This window comes from Odocoileus virginianus, chromosome 3, assembly GCF_023699985.2.
Source record: "Odocoileus virginianus isolate 20LAN1187 ecotype Illinois chromosome 3, Ovbor_1.2, whole genome shotgun sequence".
In the NCBI taxonomy this organism is placed as follows: domain Eukaryota; kingdom Metazoa; phylum Chordata; class Mammalia; order Artiodactyla; family Cervidae; genus Odocoileus; species Odocoileus virginianus.
Window position 1 is genome coordinate 54,878,649 of NC_069676.1, and position 25,563 is coordinate 54,904,211.

The window sequence follows — 25,563 nt, forward strand, 5'->3', positions numbered from 1 at the left end:
ATACTCAGAGAGACACACATGTACAAACAATGTTTATAGTCTTACATGTTAATAGCATTTATTTTATGTTAGTCTTTTTTTTTTAAGTGCTTGTTAAAACCAACCAAACTGACTTCACAACCATTAATTAATTATGACTCACAGTGTAAAAAACACTCCATTGGAAAATATTTTATTGAGTTGGCCATAAAGGGCATTCAGGTTTGTCATGATAGCTTATGGAAAAACCCAAATGAACTTTTTGGCCAACCCCATAGTTCTTTCCAAAGCTCCATTTCCAAGCAGGTGAGCGACTGATTTGGTTGATGGCATAGTGGAAACGACAGCAGTTAATCCAAAAGCATGCAGGAAAATACTTTCAAATTATGAAAAGTTGTGTGCATAAGAATATGGCATTGTGTATAATAGGGAGACATGATTTCACATGGAGTACTAGAGATGTCTCTGTGAGAAGTGTCCCTTGGGCTGAGACTGAAAGATGAAGTGCCAATAACCAGGCAGCGGACCACACTGAGTGTGCAGGCAAGGCCACACCACAGCTCAATCTCCTAAGGCTGCAGGGGCATGAACTACTAGCTGAGGAATGGAAGGAAAAGATCTTCAAGATAAATCTGGGGAAGTAAACAGGGCCAGGTCACATAGGGTCCTGCAGACCATGGAAAGAGGTGAAGTGGACTCCTGAGGCTGGAGAACATAAAACTCACCTTGTAAAAAGATAACCATGGTGTGTAGAATGGACTGGAGAATTTCAACATGATACAGAGAGCTGTGAATAGTCTGCTGCAATATGGTGGGGTGGGGTGGGGTAGGGTGGTAGTCCTGTCACTTATCTCCTCTCTTAGTGAGCAGACTTTACAATGCACTTCACATGCATGGGGACCAGACTTACTAATTTTGGAGCTGTCAACTGAGAAATAAGCAAGCTATGATATAGCATTTTTTAAAAAGTAATGAAAAATGCATCTCTGAGACTATGGGATAAATGGTCAAGGTATAGGGAAGCTCTTACTTTTTTATGCTGAAAAAAAAATCAGATTATGATATGAACCTTCATATCCTAGTTATTACCAAACTGCATTATGCTCACATATTTTACTGAATATAGTTCTGGAAATAAAAAACTTATCTTCTCTCCCTCTGAGAGTTTAGGATCTATGATAGAGGGCCTCAGATCTGATGTGTGAAAGGGGAAAGAGGATTTTTAACAGCCACACCTGGCTCCATGATTAAAGAAATTTAAAATCATGCTGGGCAAAGGAAGCGTGGTGCTTCTTGCCTGGGATGCTTCTTTCTTTGATTAATCATCCCCTGCATGGTCCAACACTGTTGTTCACTTGCCACAGTCGGCACCTTTATCAGTCCTTTTTTTTTGGATAAAAAGAGCTTCACCCAAGTCACAATAAAAAATGTTTGTTCACTCAGGTTGAATTTAATAAGACCTTTGTCCCCCACTTAACGTTAAAGGAAGTAATGGAAGAGGAGTTTTCTGGTCTGTGACCAGGTTGGGGACCTCCACCCTGCCTCCAGCAGGGAGCTGAACACAGCCAGTCACTGCTCAGTATGTGAACCCAGTCTGCATAGGTTGTTTCCAGGGGCATCCAGTGATGCTCATGGTTAGCACTCTCTTCTCTCTCCTTTTGGTACCCAGTCCTCACCTACCTCATTTGCCAGCTATCCCAGTAAGATCCTGCTTACATGCCATGAGCCATCATCATTTCTATTATATTAGCTGAGGATAGCCCAAGGTGCAATAGGTCTCAGGCATATAATTAGCACATCCTTACTTCCTGAAAACCTGTAAAACACAACAGATAAAATGTGTAGTGGTGCAGCTGGGAGGATTGTGAACCAAATCGCCCAGGTCCAGGCACCTATCCTGGTGCCCATTAAACCTGTGGCAGAGATACCTAGCCAGTCCTTGCATGAAGGTGAAGAATAACACTTCCTACACTTCTCAGATTGTTACCAAGCACTTCCTGTGTTTCTATCATAATCTGGTCCCCCACCCCAAGGCTTAATTTCTGACATCTGTGTGAATCAGTCTTCACTGGTAAACGGAATTTTATTTGTTCAACAAGTGAACTCTGAGAACCTAGCTTTCATTAGAATGTTACTCCCTTAGATTAATGCTTCATTGAATTGCTCATTTTTCTTTTGTTTGCAAGTCTCCTCTTCCTGTAGCACAATGATCATTCTAAAGAAGAAAATGTTCTCAATCCACTTCTTCCATCATTGATATTCTACGTTTATTTCCTAAGCAAAGAATTTGTCCCTCGGCATTGGTTTGCATCCCTGGGCACTGCTTTGCGGTCTCTTAATTCTGTGATTCAAATAAAACTTTAAAATGTGATCTCTGTGACATGATGTCAAAAGAAACATGTCACAGTAGTGTTGATACAGAGGGCTTTTTGTGACTAGAAATCATGTCTGTGCTTTGAGGAAAACAAACCAAATCAGAGCAGTTGGAATGCATTTTTACAGGAGGTTCTTTGCAAACAAGCAGAGGCCAATCCTGCTCACCTGTGTCTCACTTCCTCTTCCCATCCCTCCAGCTCTTGCTCCTTCAAGTCTGATCATGTGTCTTGCTTAACCCTTTTCAGGGTGTCTCCAGCATGCTCAGACTTGTGAAGCTCATGTCAGGGGATCTGCTCTCTGCCTTCCTCTCCAGCTTCCCCATCACACACCATTCCAACAAACCTCACTCTTCTCTCCCTCCTCACACTGTGTTCTTTCCCATGTCTATGCTAATCCAGGCTGTTCTCCTCTTTTAAATCTTACTTTTGGACCTGGAGACCCCTTCAGTGCTGCCGTCTATAGGATGTTTCATCTCATGTAAATTACTTAAATTTCTCTGGGCCTTGATTTCCCCCTCTGTAAAATGGGAGTATAAGAGCAGCATTGTGGAGTCAATGACACAACATGTGTAGAGTGCTTTTAGAGCCTGCCCCGGAGAAGCCATCTAATGGAAACCTCAGCCATGTTGGCTTTATTTTGTATTTATTATTGTCACCATCCTTCAAAATTTAACTCCAGTGTCTCCTGTGTTGAGAAGATTTCCTGTCACTGCTCATCCCCAGGACTGAGTGAATTACTTCCCTTTCCTATACACTTACTTCTTTATGGCTCTCTTTATATCTTTTTTCTTATCATGAATGTGGTTTATGATTTGTTATAATGTTAAGCAGTGAAGTCGTTAATGTGGAAAAATAAGCATGAGATGGTTCAAGGAGGCCTCATGACTCGTGTTTTATGGACCTCCTGTAGCAGTGTATTCAGGATATGATTGTTAATGACAGGTGAATAAATGGAGTTTTCTTCATTTTCTGGGCTTTATAGCTCTGTAGACTTATGGTTAATGAGTGCTTATTGTATGCCAGGAATAACATTAAATATTATACTCATTGTAGTATTGAGACATATATTACCATATGTATTAATAAAATAGCTAGTAGGAAGCTGCTGTATAACGCAGGGAGCTGAGCTCAATGCTCTGTGACAACCTAGAAGGGTGGAGTGGGAAGAAGGTTTAAGAGGGAAGGGATATATTTATATTTATGGCTGATGTGTGTTGTACAGCAGAAATGATCCTGCAATTCAAATAAATTTTAAAAATGCTACACTCATCATATTTAGTCTTTAGTTAAAAGTAAAGTGTTAGTTATTCATTCGTGTCTGACTCTTTGTGACCCCATAGATTGTAGCCCACCAGACTCCTCTGTCCACAGAATTTTCCAGGCAAGAATACTAGAGTGGGTAGCCATTCTCTTCTCCAGGGATCTTCCCAACCCAGAGATCAAACCCAGGTCTCCAGCATTGCAGGCAGATTCTTTACCATCTGAGCCACCACGGAAGCCACACCACCACCAAAAAACAAAAGTTACACTCATCATATTTAGTCTTTACTATAATCAAATGTGGAAGATCTTCTTATCTGCATTTTACACATGTGGAAACTGAGGACCTAAAACAAGTAACAGACCAGTACTCCCAAAGCCTGGATTCTTAGCTCAGGAAAGCTTGGCTCGGATCTGCAAGGTGTCCTTTGCCTCTAGGCTTCTTTAGTGTGTAAATGTATTTAACCCACTTGCATTTCTAATTCCTTTCTAGGTATTCCTTCCAAGATGAGGAAGACATGTTCATGGTGGTGGACCTCCTGCTGGGCGGGGACCTGCGTTACCACCTGCAGCAGAACGTCCGCTTCCAGGAAGACACTGTGAAGCTCTTCATCTGTGAGCTGGCCATGGCCTTGGACTACCTGCAGAGCCAGCGCATCATTCACAGGTCAGTCAAGTCCACGGGCAGCCTTGGGCTGAATGCACAGGAGGGCATGCACAACCTGCTGCATTCAACAGGTCCTGATGGAACATGACATCTAACTCTTACCTAATTCTTATAGCAATCCTGGAGGTAGATGTCCCCATTTTTCAAATAAAAGTAATACTGAGCACATTGAGCTTAATTTGCCCAAGGTCACCATTAGTAAACAACAAGATCAGAATTAATGAGTATTGGTACTGTTTATAACTAAGCCTAGACAAAGAGAAGGAAAAATGACATCTGGGGGCTTAATAAATATTAAATGAATTAACTGAAATAGAAATGAAGAAAGTGCATGAAGGAAAAGATATAGAATGGATAGGAAGAAGATTCTTTGGAGAGAAAATTTGAGTCCCAACTTCTATCATCCACCCTATAGTGAGTCCCTGGGGTGGGTGTGCTGCAGACAAGTCAGCAAAAGCAATGTATCTCTTTCACTTGGGGCATTTGTGTCAAAGACAAACAAATAACACAAGTAGCTATAAACCCAAACAGACAATAGAGAGGAAAGGATAATACTTGATATTTATAAAGGAGTTGATAGTTTTGATGGCAATTTCCTATATATAGTATCGCACTTGATCTCTATTGTAAGTGATAAATGAGCAGAGCAGGTATAGTTAGACCAGTATTAAATCTGAGATTTTGTGATTTGGAGACATTAAATTATCATCTAGGGGCTTTTTAAGAATTTTGAACCTAATCACCATCAAAGCAGCTACTATTTAACTGGGTTTCCTTATGCCAGGCACTGCAAGGTACTTTCATGTATTATCCTATTCAATTCTCAAAACTTAAAGAGGACTCCACACTTCATTACAATATTCCCATTCTTCAGATGAGAAAAATATGGCTCAAAGATTCACCAAGGAGAAACCCTGACAAACAGTGTTGCCAGATTCAAACCTAGATCTCTCTCATCCTAGCATCAGAGCTCTGTCTACTAATCTGCATTTATTACACATATGAAATATATACCATAATACATTAGACATCATTAATTGAACAATCAACACATGTGACTCTGCCACTGTCATCTCAAATCCTTGAAGAATCTGCTGAGTTTTTATGTCTCATTTACTAAGCATTTGGCTAGATCGACTATTTCCCCACCACTATTTAACATCTAGAATTTATTAGAACTAGTACAGATCCTTGGTTAAAAATGTAGCATCGTAATTTATAGACTCTCTGTGCAAGTACTGTAGACTAATCCTTTTTTTTTTCTCTTTGGCCTTGGCACTTAACAAAATTATTATTTAATTTTCTATTTTTGGAAGGGCCCATTTGTATTGAAAATGTGCTCTCTAGGCAGTGGATAAATGGAAAGCAGACCGGTTAATCATGTACGATCTCTGAAGTAAAATTTACACACCTGGTGTTTTTCTCAATAACTGGGAATCCTGTTGACAAGAGCACTTTCTCCCATACTGGCTTTTTGGTAGCCACCACCCAGTTCCTTCCTAGGAAAAACTTTGCCTATTTGTAGGCTATAGAATCCCTCTCAGAGTCTTCATGCTCACTCATCCTCCTCTAGATTGCCAACCCACAGTCTGTGTGGGGCGCTGACATGGCAGATCTCAGACAGGAAGCAGAGACTATGAGAAGCCCCAGAGGACACCTTTTCACTTTCTCCCTCCTCTGTTTGAATCTGAGTTCTGTGCCTTCTTTCTCTGAGTTTCATTTTCTCAGTCATCACAAGATGCTCTGAGCCTTTTTGCCATGTGCTTAGAACCATATTCTGAGAAGAATTCAGGAGAAAAACAAAACCGAATATGTGACACAATTTTCACCCTCAAGAAACTTAACAATACCAAGCAGCTTTGTTCTGTCCTTCTCTCCCTTATTCGCTTTTGCTGTCAAGGTTTTGTCACTTAAAATAAGAAATCAAGGATTAAGTTTCTGCTTCTTGCTTTTTACAGACTTATGATTATTACTTAGAACTCATCTTCAGAGGGCCTCTTTGTACTGAACTGTCTCCTCACCATGGAAGGCGGACACAATGACATTATGAATGCAGGGTTAAAATAAGATGGCATCCTCTTGGGATCAAAAAACAATCCAGATGTATTTCAACTGCTGATGTGTCCTACCTTGCCTCCCCAAGTGTTATATTTTATAGGCAATCATAGCATCTTGTACCTCTCCTGAGGCATTGTGATGTTTTCACTATATAATTACCCAATGTTTGTTTGTTCTACTAAATTGTAAACTCAATGACTTAAGGCCATGTGTGGTATGCTTCTCACTGTATAACCAGTGTTCAGTAAAAATCTGAAGGAATGAACACTGCCTGAGCCACACAGATGATTGATTGCCTAAAAGCCCAGTTTTACAGATAACAAAGACAAAATTAAAATAGAAGAAATTAAAGCCATAAATTTCAGACATTTGTTGGCCTTCATGTTGGGTAATCATATAATTTATCATCCCAACCAGGGGACTCCTGAGAATGAAAGGAGTTGGTGTTAATAATTATGCTGGGACAACAGGCAAAACTCATACATGTTTTGGAAAAACCAGGACATCTACCAACCTCTTTAGGGCTTTTCAAGACAGTAGTGGCCAAATAGGTTTTAACTGTGAGAGAGCTCTAATTACCAGAGCTTTCTGCCTTCTGAGTATTAGATATCAATGTGAATTGCTTTCCATTTGAAGTGGTTTCAAATGGGTTAAAAAAATCATGTACATGGTGAAATAAGCAGTGTCCCTTTGTCTGCAGGATTTAGAGGATAATAGTGCACTCTGAAGCTGGGACTCCCAGGGCAGAGTTAAAAGCATGACGAGCAACATAGAAAAAGAAATGGAGGCTTCTGAGTACTCTAATTCTATTTCTAAATCTCTGCCTTCAAAGAATCTGCAAAATGCATGCTATATTTGATAGAATCAAAGATAACAAAACATCTCTCAGCTACTTAGAGGATTAGATTGGAAGACACATCTTGAGTTCCAAGGTATTAAAATGTGAATTAAAAAAAAGAAAATATAGTAGATTCCCCAGGCAAGAAAAGACCATCTACCTAAAGGGGCAGATATAAAATACGTGACTTACACATACAGATGGCTGAAAGGCCCATGAAAAGATACTCTAACTATTATAGAAACGCAAATCAAAACTACAATGAGATATCACCTCACACCAGTCTAAATGGCTATCATCAAAAAATCCACAAACAATAAATGCTGAAAAGGGTGTGGAGAGAAGGGAACCCTCCTACACTGTTGGTAGGAGTGTAAATTGGTATAGTCACTATGGTGAACAGTATGGAGATTCCTTAGAAAAAGTAAAAATAAAGCTATATGACCCTGCAACCCCACTCCTGGGGATATACCCAGAGAAAAACATGGTCCAAAGGGATGCATGCACCCTAATGTTCATTGTAGCACTGTTTTCAATGGCCAAGACATGGAAGCAACCTAAATGTCCATTGACAAAGGAATGGATAAATAAGATATGGTACATATACACAATAGAATATTACTCAGCCATTAAAGAATGAAATAATGCCACTCTCAGCAACATGGATAGACCTAGAGATTGTCATTCTGAGTGAAATAAGTCAGACAGAGGAGAAATATTGCATGACATCCCTTATATGTGGAATCTGAAAAGAAATTATTCAAATGAACTTATCTACAAAACAGAAACAGACTAGGAGAGTGAACTTATGGTTGCCAGGGGAATAGAAATGGGGGGAGGGATAGTTAGGGAGTCTAGGATCGACAGGTACACACTGCTATATTTAAAACAGATAACCAACAAGGTTCTACTGTATAGCACAGGGAATTCTGCTCAATGTTATGTGGCAGCCTGGATGGGAAGGGAGTTTGAGGGAAAATAGGTACATATACATGTATAGCTGAGTCCCTTTGCTGTCCACCTGAAATGATCATAACATTGCTACCTGGCTATACTCCAATATTAAAAAAAGAATTTAAAAATATATGTGACTTCCTAATTTCATAACAACATTTTGCCTCTGGACTGGGTCAAAGATTCCAGATTATCTGTGGTGGCCAGCAACTGTGGATGGAGCAGCCGTGGTGATAGGCTGTCGTGACTGTGGGCTTCTGGGTACCAAGCACTCTGCTAAGTACTTGTGAATTATTTCCTTCCATCTGCCCACAAATCCAAGAGGTTGGTGGTGTGATTGTCCCCATTCTACAGCTGATGAAACTCCAGTTCAGAAAATAACTTGGCTAATATGTAGGTGAGGCGTCACTTGAAGGATATGCAAGACTCTTAGCCTCTCTCCAAGCTCCTGATGTTCAGCACAGTTGTTGCCCTGAGGAGGGCATGGTACAGGGTGAGGCATGGCCACCTGCCTTCAGATATCCATGCTGTCTGACTGCACAAGCGAGGATGACAGAATAGCCCAAAACTAGAAGCTAAGTTGTATGAGAATGACAAGTATTTCAGTGGAGAAGATGATTTGGGGTAACAATAAAAGCCTCTTGAGAACTCAGGGGGTTTAAAACCAGGAAGGAGAGTTTAATCCATGGAAAGGGAACTGTATTCTGAATGAAAGTATTCATTTGTCTCTCTGCTGTAACATAGAATGAGTTCTGTTTTTAATTTTTCCTGCCAGCAATGTCTAGCTTATTTTTTTATTTCTGCCTAAATTCTAAGTGAAACATAAATGGGGTTTTGTTTTATCTTGCTTATAGATTTTTTTTAATTCACAGACTTGACTTTTTGTTGTTTCCTAAATATGTAGAATCCTTAGCTCATTTTTCTCATTTTTAGAGTCTTTTTTCTCTCTAGTTGTGAAGGACACAGGACTGCATAGTCACCATTCATTTTGAATAGTGCAATTAGACATATTTTTTAGTCAAGAAGTCAAACATTTTTCCATTTTCAAGCTAGAGTTTGAAAATCAGCTCTAGTTTCCAAGTTACGGCCATTTCTTCCTTTAATAATCCCCTTTACTTACATTAAATCAGTGAGTGAAGATTTTAAAAACATGGACACAGTCATTATTTGCTTTTATTTTTTAAAATAAGGAACATTAAACTCATTACAATCCTTCCTATGGGATAGTACTCTTTAGTTTGTTGACTGCCACAGTCTCTCCAGTGAATAAAGTAATAGAAAGTAATTTTTACAGTGCAAAGACAAATTTCTATCCCCTCCCTTGTCAGCTGTTAAAGATGCAATCCCAAATTTAAGCTAATAAGATGAATCAGTTGGGACAGTTAAATAGTGAGAGTCATGCTCGGTCAAAATAACATTTGAGTGGATGTTTGTTTTTCCCTCTTTCTAAGAATTATCTCACTCTAATAAAGTTATAACTCACTGATTTCTAAATTCCTATTGGAATGCAATAAAAATCTAATTATGCCCTTGATGTCAATGACTGCAATACAACAGAATGTGTTGCAAAAGTTCATCTCCAACTGATTACAGATATGTTGAAGTAGGAATAAAAGAAAATTCATGATTATAAAAAAAATAATAGGATGTTATTTTTATTCATCACCTTTAGGTTCTTTACTGTAATCATAGAAACCTTGGAACTTCCATGAATACACAAAGGAAACAGTTCTTACACGCTCTGTCCTGGACTGAAGTAGCTACTTGCCAGAAGTTTATATTCAGTTCAGTTCACTTGAGTTGCTCAGTCGTGTCCAACTCTTTGCAGGCCTCCCTGTCCATCACCAACTCCCGGAGTCCATCTAAACCCATGTCCATTGAGTCAGTGATACCATCCAACAATCTCATCCTCTGTCATCCCCTTCTCCTCCTGCCCTCAATCCCTCCTAGCATCAGGGTCTTTTCCAATGAGTCAGCTCTTCGCATCAGGTGGCCAAAGTATTGGAGTTTCAACTTCAACATCAGTCTTTCCAGTGAACACCCAGGACTGATCTCCTTTAGGATGGACTGGTTGGATCTCCTTGCAGTCCAAGGGACTCTCAAGAGTCTTCTCCAACACCACAGTTCAAAAGCATAAATTTTTCGGCACTCAGCTTTCTTTATAGTCCAACTCTCACGTCCATACATGACCACTGGAAAAACCATAGCCTTGACTAGACAGACCTTTGTTGCCAAAGTAATGTCTCTGCTTTTTAATATGCTGCCTAGTTTGATCATAACTTTCCTTCCAAGAAATAAGTGTCTTCTATTTACATGGCTGCAATCACCATCTGCAGTGATTTGGGAGCCCAGAAAAATAAAGTCAGCCACTGTTTCCACTGTTTCCCCATCTATTTGCCATGAAGTGATGAGACCGGATGCCATGATCTTAGTTTTCTGAATGTTGAAGCTTTAAGCCAACTTTTTCACTCTCTTCTTTCACTTTCATCAAGAGGCTCTTTAGTTCTTCTTCACTTTCTGCCATAAGGGTGGTGACATCTACATATCTGAGGTTATTGATATTTCTCCCAGAATCTTCATTTCAGCTTATGCTTCATCCAGCCCAGCGTTTCTCATGATGTACTCTGCATATAAGTTAAATAAGCAGGGTGACAATATATAGCCTTGATGTACTCCTTTTCCGATTTGGAACCAGTCTGTCGTTCCATGTCCAGTTCTAACTGTTGCTTCCTGACCTGCATACAGGTTTCTCAAGAGGCAGGTCACGAGGAATTCCCATCTCCTTCAGAATTTTCCACAGTTTATTCTGAGCCACACAGTCAGGGCTTTAGCATAGTCAATAAAGCAGAAAAAGATGTTTTTCTGGAACTCTCTTGCTTTTTTGATGATCCAGCGGATGTTGACAATTTGATCTCTGGTTCCTCTGCCTTTTCGAAAACCAGCTTGAACATCTGGAAGTTCACGGTTCACGTATTGCTGAAGCCTGGCTTGGAGAACTTTTAGTATTACTTTACTAGCGTGTGAGATGAGTGCAATTGTGCAGTAGTTTGAGCATTCTTTGGCATTGCCTTTCTTTGGGATTGGGATGAAAACTGACCTTTTCCAGTCCTGTGGCCACTGCTGAGTTTTCCAAACTTGCTGGCATATTGCGTGCAGCACTTTCACAGCGTCATCTTTCAGGATTTGAAATAGCTCAACTGGAATTCCATCACCTCCACTAGCTTTGTTCATAGCGATGCTTTCTAAGGCCCACTTGACTTCACATTCCAGGATGTCTGGCTCTAGGTGAGTGATCACACCATTGTGATCATCTGGGTGGTGAAGATCATTTTTGTACAGTTCTTCTGTGTATTCTTGCCACCTCTTCTTAATATCTTCTGCTTCTGTTAGGTCCGTACCATTTCTGTCCTTTATCGAGCCCTTCTTTGCATGAAATATTCCCTTGGTATCTTTAATTTTCTTGAAGAGATCTCTAGTCTTTCCCATTCTGTTGTTTTCTTCTATTTCTTTGCATTGATCTCTGAGGAAGGCTTTCTTAGCTCTCCTTGCTATTCTTTGGAACTCTGAATTCAAATGGGAATATCTTTCCTTTTCTCCTTTGCTTTTTGCTTCTTGTCTCTTCACAGCTATTTATAAGGCCTCCTCAGACAGCAATTTTGCTTTTTTGCACTTCTTTTCCATGGGGATGGTCTTGATCTCTGTCTCCTGTACAATGTCACGATCCTTGATCCATAGTTCATCAGGCTCTCTGTCAGATCTAGTCCCTTAAATCTATTTCTCACTTCCTCTGTATAGTCATAAGGGATTTGATTTAGGTCATACCTGAATGGTCTAGTGGTTTTCCCTACTTTCTTCAATTTATGTCTGAATTTGGCAATAAGGAGTTCATGATTGAGCCACAGTCAGCTCCTGGTCTTGTTTTTGTTGACTGTATAGAGCTTCTCCATCTTTAGCTGCAAAGAATATAATCAATCTGATTTCAGTGTTGACCATCTGGTGATGTCCATGTGTAGAGTCTTCTCTTGTGTTGTTGGAAGAGGGTGTGTGCTATGACCAGTGCGTTCTCTTGGCAAAACTCTATTAGCCTTTGCCCTGCTTCATTCTGTACTCCAAGGCCAAATTTACCTGTTACTCCAGGTACTTCCTACTTTTGCATTCCAGTCCCCTATAATGAAAAGGACATCTTTTTTGGGTGTTAGTTCTAAAAGGTCTTGTAGGTCTTTATAGAACCGTTCAACTTCAGCTTCTTCAGCATTACTGGTCAGAGGACAGACTTGAATTACTGTAATATTGAATGGTTTGCCTTGGAAACAACAGAGATCATTCTGTCGTTTTTTAGATTGCATCCAAGTATTGCATTTTGGACTCTTTTGTTGACTGTAATGGCTACTCCATTTCTTCTAAGGGATTCCTGCCCACAGTAGTAGATATAATGGTCATCTGAGTTAAACTCACCCATTCCAGTCCATTTTAGTTCGCTGATTCCTAGAATGTCAACGTTCACTCTTGCCATCTCCTGTTTGACCACTTCCAATTTGCCTTGATTCATGGACCTAACATTCCAGGTTCCTATGCAATATTGCTCTTTACGGCATCGGACCTTGCTTCTATCACAGTCACATCCACAACTGGGTATTGTTTTTGCTTTGACTCCATCTCTTCATTCTTTCTGGAGTTATTTCTCCACTGATCTCCAGTAGCATATTGGGCACCTACCAACCTGGGGAATTTCTCTTTCAGTATCCTATCATTTTGCCTTTTGGTATTGTTCATGTGGTTCTCAAGGCAACTCCTGTTCTAATCTCCAGCATGTAGTCTAACCCAGAGAAATTGCTGAATAAGTCAGTAACTAAACAAATCAATGAGGACAGAATATACATGTGATCCTTGGGTGGACACAGGAAGTAAGGGTTTCTGTAGATGAAATTGTCTTCAGTATTGTTTATTTGTTTTTTGGTTTTTTGGACACACCATGAGGCTTGCAGTGTCTTAGTTTCCCAATCAGGGATCGAACCTGCACCCTCGGCAGTGAAAACTTGAGAGTCCTCACCACTGAACCACCATAGAATTCCTGGAGCATTGTTTTAATTTATTCCACACACTCCTATTGTGTGTCCACAGTGTGTGGCTCTGTGCTGCCTTTCTTCCATGCTGTGTAACAAAACACCACAGACATAGGAACTTAAAATAATGCACATTGATTATCTCACAGTTTCTTTGAGTCAGGAGTCAGGGAATATCTGAGTTGGGTTCTTGAAAAGGGGCTGATTGGAACTGGGTTCTCTTCTGGATACTAGACTGGGCAAGGGTCCACTTCCAAGTTCAGTCAGGATGTTGGCAGAATTCATTGCCTTGTGGTTGTAGGACTCAGGTTGTTTCTTCAAATTCAGTGAGGAGACCAAGACTCTAGAGTGAGTCTGCTAGCAAGACAGAGTCCATTTTATTGAATTAAATCATGTAACATAACACAATCAGAAGAGTGAGATCCCATCACTTTTTGCCATATAATGTCTGTTAGAAGCAAGCCATACAATTAGCCCACACTCCGGGGTGAGGATGATATAAGACATGAACACCAGGAGCTGGGGACCGTGGGAGACCGTGGGAGACACCATAAAGTCTGTCCAGCACACTTCCTTTAATGGAGTTGTCTTACACCAGACCCTAACATCAATACCGTCTGTGAACTTAAAGTGAATCTGAAAGTCGTTCAGTCGTGTCTGACTCTTTGCAACCCCATAGGCTCCTGTAGCCCACCAGGCTCCTCTGTCCATGGATTCTCCAGGCAAGAATACAGGAGTGGGTTGCTATGCCCTCCTCTAGGCTATAACCTTAAACACAGCCTTGAACATATCTGTCAAGGAGGTGGTGAGGAGGTCTGACCAAATGAACAGGAATAGTTCTTTCATATCTAAGAGTCAAGGATGATTTCCTCTCACTCCTGGTAGGATGATTCTCTTCAAAGTATAACTTCTTTGATTTTCAGCTCTCTACTACACACCTACTTCTCCCCAAGAAGGCCCCATGACCAAAATGAACTGTCCAAAGAGCATATAACAGTGAAGTGAGATAATCACCTTTTAGCACATTTAATAATCAAGATCTACTGATGAAATTATTTGCAGGGCAGCAATGGAGACATAGACATAGGGAACAGATTTATGAACACAGAGAAGGGGAGGAAGGAGAGAGTGTGATGTATGGAGAGAATAGAGAACAGATTTATGGACACAGAGAAGGGGAGGAAGGAGAGAGTGTGATGTATGGAGAGAGTAACATGGAAACTTATATTACCATATGTAAAATAGATAGCCAAGGGGAATTTGCTAAATGACTTGGGGAACTCCAACTGAGGCTCTGTAACAACCTAGAGGGGTAGGATGGGGAGGGAAGTGGGAGGGATGTTTAAGAGGGTGGGGGAATATGTATACCTATGGCTGATTCATGTTGATGTTTGGCAGAAGCCAACACAATTCTGTAAACAATCATCCTTCAAGTAAAAAATTAATTCATTGAAAAGATAATAATCAAGACCTTTTTGCGATTCGGTTGTGAACCAGAATTCTTTGCTTTCATAGGCAGAGACCTTCAAGGCTGAGGTTTCACCTTTTTGTCTGACTTATACACACTGCAGCATCTTGGAAGTCACATTTTATTCCTAGGGATGATCATTCGTAGGAAAAAATAAGATCTTTCTGCAGCTAATCATTTTGGTCAATGATCACTGAGTGACAGATGAGCTTCTGATGAAGGAACTTGCCAGCACAGTGACACCCCAGCTTCCTGAAGCCTGTGTGAATGAATCGTCTGGAAAGAGGCTTTTCTAATTCCTGAGGGTGTTTACTGCTCTCTGCTCACCATTTAATTTATACTACAACGACACGTCTCATTTTCTTAATGGCCTAAGAAGAGCTATCATTCACTGTGTATATATCGAGAACTAGGCACTGTGCTAACAATATTTTTCACACACTGATAGTCAGCAATACCATGACAGGTTAAGTGTCTTGCCCAGTACCATGCAGTTGGTATACTATGGCCAGATTCAAACATAGGATTATCTGATTCAAAGGTCTTACTCTTAATATAGGCTCTTTTAGTTTCATTCTTATAAACATGATAGACCTCTTCAAAATCAGATGAGCTATTTAGTGCTGTTTAGCCAATACCAGGGCTTCCCTGATAGCTCAGTGGGTAAAGAATCTGCCTGCCATACAGGAAACCCCAGTTCGATTCCTGGGTTAGGAAGATCTGCTGGAGAAGGGATAGGCTACCCACTCAAGAATTCCTAGGCTTCTCTTGTGGCTCAGCTGGTAAAGAATTTGCCCAGTGTGGGAGACTTGGGTTTGATCCCTGGGTTGGGAAAATCCCCTGAGAAGGGTAAAGCTACCCACTCCAGTATTCTGGCCTGGAGAATTCCATGGACTGTACAGTCCATGAGGTCGCAAAGAGTCAGACAGGACTGAGCGACTTTCATTTCACATCCAATAGCAACTAACATTAGTTTCAGTTCAGTTTAGTCGCACAGTCGTGTCCGACTCTTTGCGACCCCATGAATCGCAGCATTCGTTTAGACACATATTTTTAGTTGCTGTGTGTTATGGGTTGAGTTGTGTGTCCCTCCCCCTGCCCACCAACACACACACAAAAGGTATGTTGAAGTCCTAATCCCTAGTATCTCAGCATGTGACCTTATTAGGAAATAGGGTCTTTATCTTCCCAGGTGGTTCAGTGGTAAAGAATCTGCCTGCCAATGCAGAAGATGCAAGAGATGTGGGTTAGAACCCCTTGGTCAGGAAGAGCCCCTGGAAGAGGAAATGGCAACCTACTCCAGTGTTCTTGCCTGGGAAATCCCATGGACAGAGGAGCCTGGTGGGCTACAGTCCAGGGAGTCACAAAGAGTCAGACATGACGGAGCGACTGAGCACATAAGCACAGAGGTAAACAAGTGAAAATGAGTTAATGAGGGTGGACCCTAATGTAACTTGTGTTATCCAAAGTGGAAATGCGGACACAGAGTTAGACACACACAGAAAAGAAAGACGATGTGAAGAGACACAGGGAGAACTCCATGTGAAGATGAAGGATTGGAGTGATGTGTCTATAAGCCCAGGAAAGCTAAAGATTGCCAACAAACCAACACAAGCCAAGAAGAAGTGAGGAAGTCCCTCACATACAGGTTTCAGAAGGAGGAGGACCTGATGACACCTTGATTTCAGACTTCTAGCCTCCAGAACCATATATATTTGTTTTTTCTTAAGCCACCTATTTTGCAGTGCTTTGTTACAGCAGCCCTAGCAAACTAATACAGTGTGTTTTTCCAGTTCTATTAGAGGCTAAAATGTCAAACTTTGCTTCTCTAGCACATGCTGCTCAGAGCAGCTCCTGCTCCCCTCCTGATATGCTGCTCCAAATACATTATGGGATGGGAGACCAGATAACAAAACTTATTAGAACTGTTTATAAAAGTGCAGTAACCTAGGAGGGAAATCCGATAAGTCAAATCCATTCGCTTTCGTATATGGTAAACTAGTTTACGTTGCCCAGAGACTATCTCTGCTTACTTCCATATTTCTGATTTGGTGAGATATTTTGACTATCTCCGGCCTTTTAATAACATGTCTCTAGCCCACGGGGTTTTGTTTTGCACTTAAATATGTCTAGACGAAGTTCAACCTTTTCTGATTTATCAAAGCAGCACGTCCAGTATATGAGAAAATTAAAAGTCTAAAAATAATTAGATTGTCTGATCTCTGTATGACTCCTGCTCTGAGTGAAGTTGCCTTTCTTCCTCTCAGTACACTGATAATATTTTGTTCACGGCAGTGGGATGATGGTTTGGCTTCTGGTTGCCATTTTGTGTGCGCTGGTTAAGAAAATGCCCCTCCTTTTTGTTTTGGTAAATCTTCTCTTCAGGAGTTTACAAGCCTTCTGCAAGTCTTTGCTTCCTAACTGCCACAGCAGAAGGGCTACTTGAGCCTCAAAAACAAAACGGCAGTGTGGTAATGAGGGTATTAGGTTGATGTGTTCCATTCAGCACCTGCTCCCGAGCTACCGAATAATGAATGAGCATCAGTTACACATTGTGAAAACAGGAGACTCTGCCTGTTTTGTGCTGTGTGTCAAGCAGTTCTGAAAGGAGCTTTGAAACTGTGCTCATACGAGGGCACCCATTTGTGAAAACCCACGTGAAAAAGTCCAAGAACTGCTCGTTTCCAGGTCAACATTTAACTTGCCTGTGCCGAGCTTTTAAGCTTCTCTAAGTTTAAGAGTTTTGTTAATATGCAACCTGTGCCTTGGTCCAAATTAAATTTTACTTTGCCTAGCACACATTTTAGCCCAAAGCTGAAGCGTCATTCTTTCAGGGTTAGTCATTTAACACGTAGTATTGATGACTTATTCATGTGCCAGGCAAATAACTCTTGATTGGAGTTTTTTTAATTCATTAACTGTGTTATTTGTGTATTCACATGTGTATTGTTGTTGACATTTTATTGAAGTATAATTGATTTACAATGATGTTGCATTAGTTTTGGATGTACAGCAAAGCGATTCAGATAAATATACATATATATTCTTTTTCAGATTCTTTCCCATTATTGATTATTAGAAGATATTGAATATAGTTCCCTGTGCTATACAGTAGGTCCTTGTTGGTTATCTATTCTATATATAGTTGTGCATATATGTTAATCCCAAGCTCCCAAATTATCCCTTCCTCTCTTTTCCCTGTTGTAACCATAAGTTTGGTAAGACTGCCCTGGGCTCAGCTCAGCTCTCTTGGTGCTTCTTCAGCCACTCTCTCCCCCTTCTCACATGTGCTGATCACAAAGGCTTCTGTTCTGCTACAGGACGTAACAAACTTCCACTTTTTCTATATTTAGACAGACTCTTTATCTGTGAATCTGTCTCTGTTTTGTCAATAAGCTCATCTGTATTTGTTTTAGACTCCACCTACAAGTGATATCATGTGATACTTGTCTTTTCTGTCTGACTTTACTCAATATGAAGAGTTTTTGAAGCATAGAATCATGGTTTCTGTCCCCTCAGAGTTTATAGTTTGGTTGAGGAGATGGACAAAAAATGTAATACAGAAACATAAACAAAGAACAGAGGTATAAATTACCATGTTAGGTACAGCGTTTGTTAAATGCTTTATGGGAAATAAAGATCTAAGGAAAAGCATGCAGGTTTGGGGAGATTGGGCGACTCTAGCATCATGCTAGAAGCCTTGCCAGTAGGTGGCATTTGAGCTCTAAGGTGGAAGTTTGTCACATCCTGTAGAACAGAGTCCTCTGTGGTCAGAACAGGTAAGAAAGGGGAGAGAGATGTTGAAGAAGCCACGAGAGAGCTGAGCCGAGGCAGGTCCTCTTACCGTGTTCAAGTAAATGCTCTAGTTCAAGGTTATTTCTTATATTTGTGCTTTAGTGAAAATACAGAGCCAGTTTTTAAAGGAGACTTACTTGAATTTGTTATCAGTTTGGAGATAAGGATAGGGCATTCACAGTGGGTAGTAAGACAATAAAAATGCAAATGATAGAGAATGGGCCTCATTAGCTATTCTAGATATCAGGGCAGGAAAGAGCCTGGAGATTATTAGTTCAACTTGCTCCCTCTGTAGGGAAGGGATCAGCATACTTTTTCTGTAAAAGGCTAGATAGAGAATGTTGTAGACTTTATAGGCTGTACAGTCTGTCCCAACTCATCAACTCTGCCACTGGAGAGTGGAGGCAGCCACAGATAACATGGAAGCATAGAACATGATTGTGTTGCAATAAACCTTCAGTTCAGTTCAATTCAGTCGCTCAGTCGTGTCCGACTCTTTGCGACCCCATGAATCACAGCACGCCAGGCCTCCCTGTCCATCAGCAACTCCTGGAGTTTACCCAAACTCACGTCCATTGAGTCAGTGATGCCATCAGGCCATCTCATCCTCTGTCGTCCCCTTCTCCTCCTGCCCTCAGACCTTACAGATACTGAAATGTGAATTTCACATGGTTCTTTGTGTCATAAAATGGCATTCATCTTTGATTTTTCAATCATTTAGAAATGTAAAGTCCCTTTGCAGCTTATAGCCGTACAAAAAACAGATGATGTTTTACATTTCGGCCACAGGCCATAGTCTGTCAACCCCGGAACAGATGCTAAAACTGTGGCCCAGAGGAACAAGTGATATGAAGGGCACAAAGCAAGTCAGAGACAAGGCTAAGACAAGAAATCGTGTTCTAGCTGTTGGGCTGGTGGTGGTGGTTGTTCAGTGCTTCAGTCTTGTCAGACTCTGCGACCCCAGGGACTGCAGCACTCTAGGCTTCCCTGTCCTTCACCATCTCCCAGAGCTTGCTCAAACTCACGTCCATTGAGTTGGTGATGCCATCCAACCATCTCATCCTCTGTTGTCTCCTTCTCCTGCCTTCAATCTTTCCCAGCATCAGGGTCTTTTCTAACGAGTCAGCTCTTCACATCAGGTGGCCAAAGTGTTAGAGCTTTAGCATCAGTCCTTCCAATAAATATTCAGGATTGATTTCCTTTAGGATGGACTAGTTTGATCTCCTAGGCTAGAACTTTTTTTAAAATAGCGTCTTCATTGATGATAAAAGGAAGAAGATATTTTTTGTTTTTCAGTCACTAAGTTGTGTTTGACTCATCGCGACCCTATGGATTGCAACACTCCAGGCTCCCCTGTCCTTCACTATCTCCCAGAGTTCGCTCAAATTCATGTCCATTGCATCAGTGATGCCATCCAACTATCTCATCCTCTGCCACCCCCTCTCCTTTTGCTTTCAGTCTTCCCCAGCATCAGGGTCTTTTCCAATGAGTTGGCTTTTTGTGTCAGTTAAACATCAGTTTTTTACTATCTATCTATTTTTTACACTAATACTTCCCAATTATTTGGTCAATATTTTCTGAAAGTTAGTTGAACAATTACTCTGTGACAGATACTAAACTAAAAGTTCTGCATGTGCCATCTCACTAAAGCTTCACAATGACTATAAAGCAGATACTATCACTGTCCTCTGTTTACAGATTCAGGAGGGCTGAGTCTCAGAAGCTTACTGCAAACATGTTTCTAGTCTCAATAGAAAACTCATTCACATGAGACTAAACAATAAAGGGGCTCTATTATCTTATGATACTTGAAAGTCCAGATGTATGCCAGCCTCATAGGCTATCTTGATCCAACACATCAGCCTTGGACTCCATGCTAACTCGTTTACATTCTATGAATCACACACCTTCTGGAAGCTTTCTCCAGGACAGCAAGGAAGCTTCTTCCTGTAGCATAACTCTTGTCCCTGGCTCAGTGGCTTAACTAGGGTTACAGCCTACTCCTGAACCAGTAACCGGAACTATGGCATAACCCTCAGTAGCTTAGCCCTGAGTCATAGAACTGTCTCCTGAAGTCAAGCATGGGATCAGTTCAGTTCAGTTCAGTTGCTCAGTCGTGTCCGACTCTTTGCAACCCCATGAATCGCAGCACTCCAGGCCTCCCTGTCCATCACCAACTCCCGGAGTTTACTCAGACTCATGCCCATCGAGTCGGTGATGCCATCCAGCCATCTCATCCTCTGTTGTCCCCTTCTCCTCCTGCCCCCAATCCCTCCCAGTATCAGGGTCTTTTCCAATGAGTCAACTCTTCACATCAGGTGGCCAAAAGTATTGGAGTTTCAGCTTCAGCATCAGTCCTTCCAATGAACACCCAGGACTGATCTCCTTTAGGATGGACTAGTTGGATCTCCTTGCAGTCCAAGGAACTCTCAAGAGTCTTCTCCAACACCACAGTTCAAAAGCATCAATTTTTTGGCGCTCAGCTTTCTTCACAGTCCAACTCTCACATCCAAACATGACCACTGGAAAAACCATAACCTTGACCAGATGGACCTTTGTTGGCAAAGTAATGTCTCTGCTTTTTAATATGTTATCTAGGTTGGTCATAACTTTCCTTCCAAGGAGTAAGCATCTTTTAATTTCATGGCTGCAGTCACCATCTGCAGTGATTTTGGAGCCCAAAAAAATAAAGTCTGACACTGTTTCCACTGTCTCCCCATCTATTTCCCATGAACTGATGGGACCAGATGCCATGATCATAGTTTTCTGAATGTTGAGCTTTAAGCCAACTTTTTCACTCTCCTCTTTCACTTTCATCCTTAGGCCCTTTAGTTCATCTTCACTTTCTGCCATAAGGGTGGTGTCATCTGCATATCTGAGGTTATTGATATTTCTCCCAGCAATCTTGATTCCAGCTTGTGCTTCATCCAGCCCAGCGTTTCTCATGATGTACTCTGCATATAAGTTAAATAAGCAGGGTGACAATATACAGTCTTGACATACTCCTTTTCCTATTTGGAACCAGTCTGTTGTTCCATGTCCAGTTCTAACTGTTGCTTCCTAACCTGCATACAGGTTTCTCACTGTGTGGATCACAATAAACTGTGGAAAATTCTGAAAGCATGGGATAGATTTCCCCCAAACAAAGGGACTACAGCATATATGTGTGTGTGGCAGAGAGGTTAAATACACAAATGAACTGAAATGATTAAGAGAATGAAGAATACATGTTATGAAGGCAATTGTAATGTATATTATACAAAGTTATAACTTGCCCAAGGTCCCAGAACTAGCAAATTTTCAGCTGAGATTTGAAACTGGGTCGTTTGACTCCAGAGCCCACATTCTCAACATCTAGGTTCTACTGCTTCCCAAATAAACCTAATATTGCCTGGAGATGGATAGATGGATAGAACAATTTGTGATTGGGACTGTTACCAACTTTATTCTACACATACACGTACACAATTACATAGTACAATACCATATACCATATACATGACTCATATTTAGTCTGTGTACTGGTACAGCCGTACCCATTGTAAAACTACTAAAAATCTTGTATTTCAGTGTAATTGTTGATAGGGAGCTGCTGCCTGAGCTTTCCTGTTACCCACTTCCTTTCGTGCCCCACTTTGTTCTGTCTTCTGTTCTCTCACCCACAAAATCCCTTGATCCAGCAGCTAAAGTGTCAACTCCTGACCCAACAGGGGTCTCTTAGGTTCTGCTTATGTGCTTCCACCAGCATTCTGATGACAGACTTTGTTATCATCAATGGACCACAATTGATCTTGTTCCTTTCTGATTTCTCTTATTTTGTAGACTCTCTTCCTTCCCCTAACTAATACATCTCCTTCCTTAAGATTTCCTGGGTTTGAGTGGAAGACCCAGGAGACCTGAGTTCAGGCCAGTCTCTATGGCTGAGTGATGGTTACTCTGCGTCCTTGCCTCCTTGGGTACAGAATGCATAAATGTTGCTTAAGATTCTAGCTATGTGAATCCAAAGTAAAGAAAACAGTGGTAATGAAGAGCACTGCTGACTAATGCAAAACTGTAAGGCAGGAAACCTTGTCATCTAAATATTCTGCCTTCAAAGACTACAAAATGGTTAAAAATCTCAAGTTTCTGGGATGGTGGTACATGGCCATATTTCTCAAACTGGAGTGTCTGTACTATTGTACTATTGTACTATCCTTAAGGAAGGATTCATCTTCCTTAAACAATAGATTTATCCAGAACAAGAAAGATAGACTTTTTATATTAAAAGATATATGGATTTATCTCTTTTGCAAAGAGATAAAAGTGTATGTGATTTTCATATATATAATAGAAATTATGAAAAAATTAAACTTGCTGCAGACCAATTTTAACCACACCTCAGACCCCTGGGTATGTTAGGACATTCTCTGCTGAGAGGGAGTAAGATATGAATATTTGCAATATAAACTAAGATTGCACCTCTCAATCTTTGATTATAATTCCAGTTCTGTCTTACTTTCAATCTTGAGCCATCTCTGAGCTCCCCCTTCTTCATTTGCAAAAATGGGTGTAATATCTGAGTTATGGATATTATTGTTGTAAGCAATAAGATCAATGTTGTCTCTCAAGTGCCTGCCGCAGCATGGACAATAAATATTAACTCTAACCATTCTCGTGACTCATGGGAAGTACATCAGTTTGAAACATTATTATGGACTAGACTTAAACACCTCTTCCTGCGGGCTAAGCAGGCATTACTAATCAATCTTTCCCCTTGGGTGTGGAGGCCCTTTACCAACACAGTCTGAAAATCTTCAGTCCCTTTACTTCATTTCCTTGTAATGGCTTCTGTAACTAATACTCCCTTGAACAAATTGTGGGAAAGGCTGGAACTGAACAACAAAAAGAATTAGCCAGAAAGTTGCTAAGAGAATAGATGTTAAAAGTTCTCATCACAACAGAAAAAATTCATAACTATGTGTGGTGATGGAGGCTAACTAGACATATTGTGATCATTTCAGAATACACACAAATACTGAATTATTGTATGGACATCTGAAAAAAGTACATGTCAATTATTTCTCAGTTGAAGCAACCAGTTGGTCAGAAAGTTGGAGGATGATACTTGGTCCTTTAATAACCCAATCCTGGCAGCTTTTCACTTCTGCCTCCTGCTCTAAATTATGTAATTTTGCTCACAACTTCCCATCACACTCTCATACCACCACCCCTCTCTTTTCTTAATATGGGTCTGTTAATGTGACCAATAGCCTTCATGAAACACCATAATTAATATATTATAGGCACAACAAATACAATATTGTATGATAATATTATATAAATATATATAAATAAAATATCATACATATGCTATTTTTCTCTCTCAAGAACTTGGAGAGTACCCAATCTAAGACAGCATTATGTAACAAAGATTTAAACCCAAACCACGAACCTGTCAGAAAGCTGTGGGACGCTGAAGGAGTTGAGTTTGGTTTGGATACACAGATTTTCCTGTTCTGTCTTCTCACAATACCCCATGTCATATTACAGGGTGAGCAACTTGATTCCAGGGTAGGCTCAGTGAAGGGATGTAATTAGCCTATTAAGTCCTGCTAATGTCTTGTTAAAGTCATTCAAGTGAGATCAGCAGACATATCAGTTCCACCTTGAACCCTGCCATAGGGAGCACTGCATTTCCACACTCTGTTTATAGACCCCACAGTAGGAATCAGCTGATTCAGCAGGACCTGGCCTTTTCTGTTTCATCAAGTCAAGATGCAATGAGAACTTTCTACAGAATGTGTGTGTTCCTGGAGCACTTCAGCACTCCACAAATGACTGGGTTTTTTGTTGCCAACAGCAAATACAGTACATCTTGCATAGATGGAGGAGGAAACCAATATTCTTGCCTGGAGAATTTCATGGTCTGAGGAGCCTGGCAGGCTACATAGTCCATGGGGTCGCATAGAGACAGACACAACTGAGAACTAAGACAGACAGGCAGAGATGGAGGGTGTTTTGTTGCTGTTGTAGTTCTTGTTCTTTTGCTTTTGTTTTTCTCTTCGTAGAAGAAAAAGAAAGACGTGGCTTATTATTCCTGAGGTTGGAGATGCCAAGGGACCAAACGCACTCATTTTTCTGACAAATATTTATTCAAGCACTAACTTTATTCTGGGCACTTTGATGAGCTTGGAAGCTACAGCAGTGAACAGTACAGTACAGAAAAGATGTCCTTTCTCTGAGAACTTACATTCAGAGGGGTGAAGGGGAGACAAATAATGAAAAAATAAGAAAAAAATATGTAATGATAGTGTTGTACTGAAAATAGGATGGAGGGGAAGAGATGAAGATGGAGATGAGTGGTCAGGAAACTTCTTGGAGGATGATATTTTAGCTGAGATCTGAATGACAAGAAGAAACAAGCCATGCAGGGGGACAGGATTGTAGGTAGAGGGGGCAGTGTTTACAGGAGACCAAGAAGAGCAGCGTGGTCGAAGCATGGTGTGTGGTAGGGAGAGGATGCTATGAGATGTAGCTCAGGGTTCTGCAGGACTAGAGCATCTGCAGATCATATAAGGCCAGGGGTAAATGGTTCAGATTTTATCCCATGTGGGTTAGGAGCCAGTGGAGGACCTTAGGCAGGGAAGGTGTGTGTATTGAAAACCCCCACCCTGGGTGCTGTGTGGATAATGGATTGTCAGGGAACAAGAGGAGAAGCAGGAACAAGGTACTATTACAAATTTCAACTAAAAGAGGATGGTGGTGGTTTTGGAGATGGTAATTCTTGTGTGTGTGTGTGTGTGTGTGTGTGTGTGTATTTCACTGTAGTAAAATATACATCACATAAAATTTATCATTGTAACCATATTTAAGTGAAAAAATACATTAGGTACATTTACACTGTTATGCCACCATCACCACTGTCCATCTCCAGAACTTTTTCTTCATCTCAAACTGAAACTCTATAAACATTAAATAATAAATCATCCATCCTTCTTTCCCCCAGTCCTTGAGAACCATCATTCAGTTCTCTGTCTCTGTGAATTTGACTGTTCAATCTAAAGATCTCCTATAAGGGGAATCATACAATAACTGTTCTTTTGTGCCTCGCTTATTTCACTTAGCAT

The 25,563-nt window shown here is 40.7% G+C and overlaps 1 protein-coding gene across 1 annotated transcript in view; it reads left to right on the forward strand.

The window, feature by feature from the left end:
* Nucleotides 1–25,563, forward strand: part of STK32A (serine/threonine kinase 32A) — a 139,348-nt gene that overhangs the window by 70,801 nt on the left and 42,984 nt on the right. Inside the window, exon 5 of the mRNA XM_070465596.1 lies at nt 4,108–4,281. Coding sequence (XP_070321697.1) covers nt 4,108–4,281 — 174 coding nt within the window. The remainder of the gene's footprint in view (nt 1–4,107; nt 4,282–25,563) is intronic.